The 10,832-nt window shown below is 40.6% G+C and overlaps 1 protein-coding gene across 7 annotated transcripts in view; it reads right to left on the bottom strand.

Moving 5' to 3' along the window:
• Positions 1-10,832, bottom strand: part of NSD3 (nuclear receptor binding SET domain protein 3) — a 49,102-nt gene that overhangs the window by 9,457 nt on the left and 28,813 nt on the right. For 3 of the 7 annotated variants that reach the window (XM_072846152.1, XM_072846154.1, XM_072846156.1), the window contains 5 exons: positions 8,176-8,325; positions 5,681-5,837; positions 4,896-5,098; positions 4,316-4,428; positions 3,213-3,482 (listed from right to left, as the gene is read on the bottom strand). In XM_072846152.1, the coding sequence (XP_072702253.1) occupies positions 3,213-3,482; positions 4,316-4,428; positions 4,896-5,098; positions 5,681-5,837; positions 8,176-8,325 (893 nt within the window). Of the gene's footprint in view, positions 1-1,479; positions 1,891-3,212; positions 3,483-4,315; positions 4,429-4,895; positions 5,099-5,680; positions 5,838-8,175; positions 8,326-9,683; positions 9,815-10,832 lie in introns of those variants that run through there. The other 4 variants (XM_072846157.1, XM_072846155.1, XM_072846158.1 and 1 more) reach the window with 4 other exon arrangements.

A 10,832-nucleotide genomic window follows, 5' to 3' on the forward strand; every position in this document is an offset into this window, starting at 1 on the left:
CAATGAGACAATATTCACAGACTCCTAAGGAAATGTGAACTATTACAATGGCAAGTATTTTCACTACTTACTTCACTTGTATTAGGACTTTTAATAGTCAATAAACTCAGAACATTTGCAGTAACAAAGTTTTAATGAAACACAGATTATACAAAAAATTGTAGATTTGAAAAAAGTAATCGCTAAAAAACACGTTTAAAAGTAGCCCTCTAGGCCAACAGCATGTTCTCAACCTTTACCTAAGGGAATTCAGAAGAGCTGGGATGTGATTGATACCTTGATACAAGGGAGTCAATACTCAGCACTCTGAGCATCACTTTATCAAGACAGCCAGTTGCTGATGGTTTAAAACACTGCTAAAATAGCTATTTTAAATGCTCAAATTCAAGTGTCCAACATGTACCTGATACTTCAAGAAAAACTCTTGTAATGTACAGTACCAACATGTTAACAAGCGCTACCCTGTCAGCCGCGCTGGGGGCAGACTCCTGGGCTTGAAAGACTTCTGAGATGCCCTGAAGGATGTGACGGGGCTCCAGGCAGTAACGCCTGTCCCTGCATGCCCTCGCCCGCGGCTGTCGCAACCCAAATATGAATGAAGAAAGTGGTAAATGAAAGGGATAAGGGTGGAAATCAGGCAATTCGGGTCACGTTTGAGAGGTAAGTCACCTAAGTGACTCAGAAACCCAGCACTCGTTAAGACTGATTTACAGTTTGGAATAGTCTGAGTCTTATCTAACACACATTCACTTGATCAAAATCACCTGGATGCTTCTGAAAATTTTAGCCCAAATCAATGGGAAAAAACCAACGTCCCCTCACCACCAAGTTGCTTTCAGTTCAGCCTGTGTGTTTGGACAATTCAACAGAACCACCAACAGTTTTCAGTAAAGCTCTTAGAGGACACAAATACATTTATAAAGTTTGCATATTAAATTCACAGGAACTCTACTATAAAAAAACCCCCTGCTATAAAAATTCACCAGGTACTTGGGACAGGAATAATCGTAGTGTGTTGAAAGGTTTTTAAACACAGCTTTTCCCCCCCACTATTCCTCTAGCTGCTTGTTGTCAGATCAGTCAGGTGTGCATACATTGAAAAAGTCCCAAACGCAGTCAGGAGCTTCCACCTCTAACTGATGGAGTGGTTAACGGCGTCCTCACCGAAACTGGTCTGTTAAAACACCTCCGATATCACCCTACTTACATGCATGCCTGTCACAAACTGCTACATAATATTTCTCTACTCAGATTTTTAGAGACTGTAAACTACATTTTAAAAAGCCAAGGAGGTAGATGTCCAGTAAAAATGGACAAAAGCAAAGAATTCACAGTTGAAATTACTATATAGAAGCCCAAGCTTTCATCTTGACATTGCGGGACCTCTTCAGTGGCTTATCCTACACACTACCTGTGCATGCAGTTAAATACCACATTGCCCAATGGTAAAAGAATCAATTCAGGATCTCTTTACTTTTTCTGTACTTTCTGATGACACTGGAAGCTAAACACGTCATCCCACAGCGATCATCCAATCCAAAATGTCACAGTAGAATTTCCAGTCTGGAGAGCAGCCACTTTCTCTCTACAGAGCAGAGCGGTGTAATCCTCACATCAAGTTCCAGTCCACCAAAACTACAGCCTGCTTCCTCATGATGAGGAACTCCAGGATACTGTCACTGTTAAGATGAGTGCAAATTCAAACTGAAGAAAATACGAAGGCAACCAAGAGCAAAAGAGTTCTCTAGAGCGGAGTCTTGAGGACGTGGGTTACACGACAAAAACGACTTGACCTGAAGTCTTAAAGTGTCCAATTCCATCCGTGGCCATAACTGCATCTTCTACTCTTCAGGTATGCTCAGCCATCTCCTTGTTCAGAAACAACAAAGCCTGCATGAGTAAGAGCAAAACACACATCCGTCCATCAGATCCATTCCTCTGCCTGGCAAGTTAAAGCAGAGGTGAAATCCAGGCCAATCATCCTCATGCTTGCCTCGAAGTGCAGCAAGACTGCAATCCAGCTAGACGAGGCTTCTCACGCTTAGATATGCAAGTGTAAGATTTTGCTTTTCCGTATCAACTGTTGCGTATCCCACCTGAATCCCAGACTGGTATCCCCAGCAACACAGTGTGCAGTGACACAGTGTGAAGGGAACCGAAGTGATCCACATCCAATGGCTTTCTGACAGTCAGGGAAGAATATTCCCATTCCCCCTCCTCACTGACTGCACCCACAGATCCTCTTAAAGACGCCAGCCATGCTAGTATTTAAGCCAAAGTCCGTAACATTTCCCGAGGCTAGTCAGTCCTTGCTGCTTTTTGTTATAATAGCAGCGTCACTTCCATCAACAGAAATCTCTGTATCTTCATTACTCTTCTCTGCCTTCTTGAACTTCTAAGAACCTTTAAAGTTTGTTGTCCAATGCAGCCTGATCACCTCCAGCGTTTCATTAATCCCCTGCGAGTTCTTCCGAAACAAATCCAGGCTGAAGAGTTGAACGCCAGGAGGGTGAGAAAGCTGACTCGTTACCAGACGTCTGTAAGAGCAATACCACAAACTCCCCCACGCCAAGCGACCCGCTAACGGGAAAATGCCGTCAGCATGTTGCTGTGTAACAGCATAAACAGAAAAGGCAAAAGGAAAGACTTAAGAATAACCCCCTGAAAAGGGGCTCACAATTCAAGCCAACTCCACCCACCCTTTGAGCTTCTCTCATATTTTGTTACTGTCATTTGCTGGCTTATGATAAGGACAAGGGGAAGAAAAAGAAAAACAAAAGAAAAAGAGAAAAACCAGGTGATTTATTTTGCCGGCCCTCTAAGATTTCATAATCTTCAATGGCCTTATTTAGGGAAAGAAACCATCACTCAGACTACTTTTTCCCAGACCACTCTCTCCCTTTTTGCCCAGTAGGCAGTGAGAAAACACACACACGCTCTTCCCCTCCACCAACAGAATTCATAAATTCACAATCACCTGGAACTAGCTTTTCTTCTGCAAGTATCAAGGTTAAGACGCTTCTGTCGAAACAGCTAAGCAGATTTCACCATCACTGCTTCACCTACAGAAGTTCCATGTCTTTTTAACACAAAGCATTTACTTGCAAGTGCTGAAATTTCTGTATGCGTTCGCTTAAGGTACACAGAGTAGCAGTGTTTTCACATAAAAGCACACCGATGGCTATGACAACCTTTGTCCTTTGTAATTCTACCTTTTTAATGCTCCTTTTTGTCCTGAGACCCCATCCACGTCGATCAGTTTTTATGATTTCAGCATCAGGGTAGAGTCTTTTGGTGAAACACTGGTTCTGACAGCGCTCTCCCGCTGGGCACACCTGGGGATGGCACTCATACTGCAGCATCCTGTTGAGACACTCTGACTCCAGGCCACAGGGGTTCTCGTCCGACGGCTTGCAGTTACAGCGAGGGATTTCCGACAGATCAGCTACCTGAATCTGAACCTTCCCTATTACCTTGTTGGACTGTGGAACAAAGGAAAAAAAGAATAAATGAAGATGACAATGTACAAAGAACACAAACTCAGTGGCTTTATAGGAGGCCAATCATCAACTGACATGAGAAGACAAGAAAATAATGATGGCGTCATTATTTTTCTTCTAGACCCTTTTGAAGGATAGTGTCTCACAACAAGTATACTTCCTGCAACTCAGAAGCAGACACATGCATGCGCTTTTACAGATGGCATCTGTTGCCGCTCAGCTGCCAACTTACATGGGGACATACACTGTTCAGAGAAGCCAGCGGTAAGCAATTTAAGTGAAGAACATCAACACGCATGACTCCAGACAGTACAGCAGGAGTCTCTCCCCAGTAAAATTACTGGTTCAGTAATTCAAAGCATACAAAGTTTATCAAGTACATCACTGGGATTTCTTCTGACTAAAACTAAAAGCATTAAAGAAACAACACCAAGCTCTTTGTGTCCAAAATTGCTGGCAAGAGTTAGACTCTGCAGTAGGATGAGCAGTTGGCATTTCTACTAATATTGAGTTCAGTGTTAACAAAGTTTAGTAAGTTGTAATAGCCAGCACGTATCTAAGACGCATGACGTGAGCTTACAGCCAGCAAAATTCTACCTTAGGTAAAACTCTTCTTCAGCCGTTACCTCTCTTTCACAAATACTCTGCTAAAAGAATGTTTTATGGTACTATAAGACAGAACAAAGGATTCTTGAAAATAACAGCAAAATGATTTGTTTGAATTTCCTTAAGCTTGAATTGTTGCAAATATTGGTTTAAATACATAGCTTACCAATGCACAGACTAAAAACAGGAAAAGAAAGAAGCCAACTCACTTTAATGTGTTTATAAGGTGGAGGTTTCCTTGAATTCCTTTCGATTTCTAATGCCTCTTTGCTTTCTCTTTGTGCTTTCAGCTCCTGGAAGCGCTTTGCTGCTTCTTCAAGTGCTGTGCAAGGGAGTTCAAAATAGAAAGCAATTAGCACCAGCTGCTGTTAATCAAATATACACAAGTATGTATTTAAGTTTTTTATTTTTTTCTAAAAGCTAGGAATAGAACTCTATAAACAAAAACACAAGCTAAAAATGAGTTATTGCAGTATATCATGAATCTATCATCAGGTACTTTTCAGTAGGTATGGAGATACTGAACAATGATCCCATGCAGCAGAGCCCAGGCTCCATCTTAACATTTCCCAGTTTGTGGAAGAATTGAACTTGCCCACAACAATACACAATGAGTAGGCACATAAAGAAACATTTTTATCTGCAGTCAAGGGATCTACATAATGTTTGCAATTTTACGTGAACACAGAACACTAGTCACATAATATTCCCATGCAGGTTAAGTGGTGATGGAGACACAAACACGTGGAATTTTTGTCATAAACCACTATAAACTTTGTTTGATTTTACCTTTCTTGAAGGTCTTGTTAATACTAGTTTGCCCCTCAGCAAAGCTTTTATCTCCTTCAACATAAGGGAAAACTCTGCCCTGGTGTACCCAATAGTAGTCATGTGAACCAAAGAAAAATACTGGGAAGTCCCCGATATCATGTTTGAGGCCCTGTATGTTGAGAGGCACAGACCTGGGATTGCAGATCTCTGCTGGCCACCACCTGAAAAGTAGGAAAAAAAAAAAAAAAGGAAGAATATAAGTTCCTTGACCTATAACCTTAGCTTCCGAGTTTGCCTAACTGAATTGAGAAATAAAAGCCAGTTTTCCTTTCTTAAAGAAATGAACTCCTTCCTTAGGCAACCAAGGCTCCCTTTAGCAATACTTGGAAGCACCACACAAAACACAAGAGAAGTTCTTATCCCAGATTTTGGAAAAGCCTTGTAAGAACATACGTGGCACAAGAGTGGACTTCTAAGATCGCCTATAAATGCTTGTATTCCTGCAGGTGACTAACAGCAAACACAAGCTAGGACCCCTTGGTTCTATAAGACAGACCCTGGTTTTCCATATCGCTATTATGCTCTACAGAGCAAACGTAAGCACAATCAAGTATCCACCACTGCCTGGAAAAAGCAGGAGAATTTAATTTGAAGGGCGACATCAATATCTGACACAAAGTAGACAAATTACTCTATTCATAGTTCTTGTTTATGAAGACTGAGCTGCTTTGAGTTATCTTCGTGTAATTCTATAGTACATTAAAAACATCCAAAGCATTAAAACCCAAAAATAGCGAACTTGCCTGTAATTTCCAAGCTTGACCCAAACGATCTGCTTGTAACGTAGCTTCTTGCCAGCTTTACAGTCATTGCAATTCCAGCATCCTTCAGGCATTTCTATGTTGAGACACTCAGGGTGAAAGGAAGCTGGGCAGGATTCACAGCATAACAGTTTTCCACCTTTAAACAAAGAAACCCTGCTTGGTTTATAGAAGTAAGGATTTGCTTCCCCCTGTGCATAGCAATTGACATTCATTTTAAATCATCCATTCTACAGTCTCATTTCCCTCACAGAAAAAAAATGGCAAAAGAAAGGGATCAAGTCAAACTTAACAATGTTGGTTAAAAAAGACCGTGCGGTACAATCATGTAATGTGCAAGTTGTGACTCTTAACTGCACCAAAAGATACACAAAAAAGCAGCTGAGTATTTTTTTAAACATGAGGTAAGTTGGCAGGAGAAGCAACATTCCCAAAGGAAGCACTGCATCTGGAAGCAGTACTGTTAGCTTTCCTTTCTTTGGTGATGGGCAAAACTTTGGTTTATTTCTCTGGTGATGGCCAAAACAATGACAAGTGACCAAACTTTTAAGAAACACTTTTTCAATCGACATTGTTATGACTGAATCCCTCAGCAATCTGTTAATGTGCATTAAAAAACCCCGCAGCCTATAGGTTGATCAATGCTTTTCTGTACCAAGGGCATTATGAAAGAATTGTTATAAGTCTGTTTATTCCACAAAGAGAAGTTTACCAGTATGAGCACAGGACATAATGCAGAATGAGACACCACACAAGTTGTCCCCATCCCAAAAGCTCCTTTTGCGCACAAAGGAAATCTTAGCGCAGTGGTTAACATTAATTTCTGAAGTTTACACTTATTTGGACAAAAGTTGTTTTGGCTGGCTTATATTTTGGCAGATGCATTAAATGTGGAGAGCCACAGCACATCTCTAAGCCACCCTCAGCAAACAAAGCAGCTCATACAATAAGACTTGATACATTACGCATATTGTAATATTTTATATGGGTACGTATATAAAATATATATACACACACATTTTTATGGATATATAGGTTTTTTTAAAAATTAACAAGTTTTTGTGTCTCAGATGGAAAATCTGGGAGAGACTTGAGAGTATTTAAAACAACTTTCAAGCACAATATCAAAAGAAGTGTGAATAGTAACTTTCAAACATTTATCAGAAAATCTTGTCCACCTATAGACTTTCAAAAATGTCATTGCATTAATTGTTGCATGTCATAATCAGCATTCCGTAAACAAATCAGTTGCATGACCAATACTGTATTTCCTCTGCTAAAAACAGTAAAATCCAACCATATGGATTTTCCAGAGCTCCCCAAACCCGTAATAAAATTTTAACTTTTAAAATATTTTTTTGCAAATGTTATTTCAGAGGAAATACAGACCCAATGCAAATTACTGAAACGTTATCCAACATGGTAAAATGCCAAGAGATGCAAAAATCAAACAAAATCAAACACAAAACTTTCAGTGCTAAGCAAGAAAAAAAACCAACACTTTGCTTTCAGGATGCATTAGTAAGATATTGCTCAAGCTAAGCAGAGGGCTCAAAATAATTTTTGTTTTCAGGAATTACAGGAACTACTGAAAGCCATCAATCTAGCAACGTTCAAAATAACCTAACTTTAGAACTGTTAATTGGGCACCGTTTCTCAACGCTCTCGGGAAATCAAATTTCTGTGGGGAATAAAATATTACATCTGAGTATTTTATGCAGACAACAGTTATCTCCCCATAAGGTATTCTGAGATGCTACAGCACCACCCACGCCAGAACAAAACGCCCGCTCTCTCCCGGAGCTGCGGGGTTTTCTGCCCAGGACAGAAAGCCTCTCCTGCCACTCCGACACGCAGCACTGCTTCAGAAAGCCGGCCCGCGAGGAGGGGAAGGAGCACTGGCTGTCCCAAGCTGGCGGAGGTGGAACACGAGGCCCGAGGACTAGTGGACACATACGCAGGCAAAACCTCGCTGCCTTCCCCCTTCGGACGTCCTCCGGATGGCAACAGGACCCACCCGCGTTCAACCTGAAAAATCCTTTCTTCTCTCAGGCTCTGCATAAGCTAGCTAAAAGATCTGAAACAGAACATCCCCCCTCCTCTGCCATATCTAAAATCAATTGAAGCAGCTGGTTTACATCGTGCTGGTAAGTACTGAACTGCAATAATATCAAGCTCTATTTGCCACCTCTTTGCATTGCTGTGTAAATAGCTGCCCTGAAGCTGGAATAGCCTAGGCCAGATACAAAGCGATTTAACCTCTTTCAAGGAGAATTTAGTGACAGTAATTATTTTAAGCCCTTTTGTAATAAAAAAATTGCCAACAACATGAACACACGCTCACAATAATCAATGAGTGAAGTTTACTGAAAAGCAATAAGTGGTGCTTGACAAGCAGACATTTCTTGTTTGATTTAAAGAGAGAAATAATAGAAAAAGCGAAAGTAAATTAAAGAGAAAGAAACTATTTTGGTTACCTTTCTCACATTTCTTTTTGGAAGCTGACGAAGGAGGAGGAATCATAGGTAATTTCATCAACTCAGCACGATTTGATTCATTCAGTAGGTAGTGGGACTTATAGGCATATGAACTGAACAGGGGGTCTGAATGATCCTGCACTACCAACCCTATACGAAACAAACAGAAAGAGATGAGTTGCAATGAAACTACCCATGATTCCATAAAGGAGAAAATAAAATAAATCGAATGAACACCTCTAATGCATTTATGTGTGAATGAAAAAAAGATAAAATGAAGAAAAAGAAAAGTCTGACAGAAAGTTTCTTCGCTAAGAAAGAGGTTATGTGTTTGAGAGACTAAATTAAAATGTAACTGGAAAACCCTATGATGAATAAGCTGCTTCTAAGTGGAATTTCAGTTGTGCTTTTACCGTTAATTTGTGCATTTACAGAAAAGCACAAGAAAAGCAACCAGTTTTATGTGTGTGAACCACCCTCCCTCCCAAACGAAAAAAGCAAGCTAGTTTGAAGAGCTGGGAGATGACGGTCACTGCATCAAAGGTCGTGCTCTTAGTTGGGGCCACAAACTGAAAAAGCAGACGTTGTACACAAGAACTCGCCATCCCACTTACTACAAATCTATCTCTAAGATCTTATCTATGAAAGTGTTTTGCCTTTATAATTGTGTTGGAAAAAAATAACAAGGGGGGGTCAGTGACTCTGCAAGGCACCAGAGGGGAAAGAACGGATGAAAGTTCTGCCCTATGCCATTTGTTTTTAAGTAAAGCTCCACCAACTCTGCCCTCCCACCGCTACCAAGTTAAACGCTTTGGAGCAGTCAAGCGCTCTGTTCTCCTACATGCATTTATTTCAAACGATGTGTTTGCATTCCCCTGTCTTTCTCCACCAAGAAGAGTTTTTCCTCATTGCTCCAAAGAGCCAGGCAGCCCAGGCGAGAGCCCCACAGCTACAGATCAGAAGCATTTGGCTGGTAATTCATGGGAAGAGCAGAGCAACCGAGACCCAAAGAAGCAGGAAAGATGAGCTACCAAGACAGCCACCAATTCTTTCCCTTGTGGAACACACGCAGAGCTGGGTGCTGTAGAGAAGCTTTCGAACTGGGGTGCCTAAAAAACTGCTGTAAGGAGAACAGCATCAGCCTACCTGGAAAGCATGTCCTCAGGAGGATTTATGAAACAAGTATGACCTACACATGCAATTATGCGGACTATAACATGCTTAATGAAGGATATTTCGGGAAGGTGAATAAGAAGTCTTAAAATATACTGTAGTTCAAGTACCTCATGGTAAGCAAGTTTGTATATTTTATAGATTGTCTCATATCTACATTTTCTCACTTCAGTAATGTTTTGCATCTAAAGACAAAGTTCCTCCTTCTGATATCAACTAAAACTAATTAAGTAACCGTTCTCACATACAGATGCCCAAGTATTTCTAAAGCATTCAGTTCCCATTTCTTTCTGAGCAGGTACTCTCAGCGCTCCTGCCACAGATGCTGTCCTCACCTTATGTCCCTCATGCTGACCACATATGACTAGACAGGACTCAATTCAACCCATCCGGGGGAGTTTGCTAAATGTAAACCTCGCACAATCTTTCTTCGGTGAAGCACACTGGCTCCTGATTCCAGCTACGCCTAGTAGAAACAAACCCCACAAAAATTTTCTAAAAGAACAAGTACATAGTTGCTGTAAAACACAGAGGATTCAGTCAGTGGTAGAGGCTTGTAACTTTTCAAGTTCTCATAACTAAGACTCAGTGAATATACAGGATGGGAAACTCATCTGCTGGGGTTCAGAGGTTACTTATATTGCCAGAATAAAATACAGGCTTCTGTAGTTTCATCTCTGATGAAGCTAAATTCAGGTATAAACAGAATTACTAAAACAATGTCAAATGGGGAAAACAAACAAACACACAAACAAAAAGCATGAAAAAGTTTTCTTCTGCACTTCATTTGTTTTTTAGAAATAAATGCAGGTCTGCACCTTCAGCAAGCAGAAGACTCCCTTACTGTAATTCAGTTTTGGAATCCTACTCCTAAATTCTGATTTCTGTGCCATATACGTAAGATGGATGCCAAATAGCAGGTATTCCTTTTCATAAAGCTTTTAAATAGGTTCTACTCAAGAGAAGTAGGAGGCCTCTATTTTACACCTTTGTGTCACAGACTAAGTAGCCAAAACTTGGAGAAAAAATTCCAAAGGAGATTCACCTTCATATGTATCTGTAACAAACTACTGCAGATTTATAATCTAGAGTGGGTTCTTCTAGGATATTTGGATCTTAAGTCAGCTTCAAGCATCTGTAGTAGCTGGCCACAGGGTTAATAAAGTACAACTTCAGAGAAATTTATTTGGCTGTTTTGTATCATGCAATGTATTTTGATGCTACAGCTTAATAGTGTTTTGAAATTGGTAGAAAACAAAATATTTAGGACAAATCCAATGGCAGAAGCCTGCCATTGCTTTCCATTCACATCTTAGTACGAACACAGCTTTCATAATGGAGATCAGTGACATTTGCGTCAGTGCGGTTCTCTAATGGCTAAGATCCCGTGACCTACCTCACGTAGGAGCTGAACAGCAGGACAAGACATCATCCTACCATACAGAATTCTTCACATTAATACTTACAGGGGCAGACTAAAGCAA

Source organism: Ciconia boyciana, chromosome 25, assembly GCF_034638445.1.
Source record: "Ciconia boyciana chromosome 25, ASM3463844v1, whole genome shotgun sequence".
In the NCBI taxonomy this organism is placed as follows: Eukaryota; Metazoa; Chordata; class Aves; order Ciconiiformes; family Ciconiidae; genus Ciconia; species Ciconia boyciana.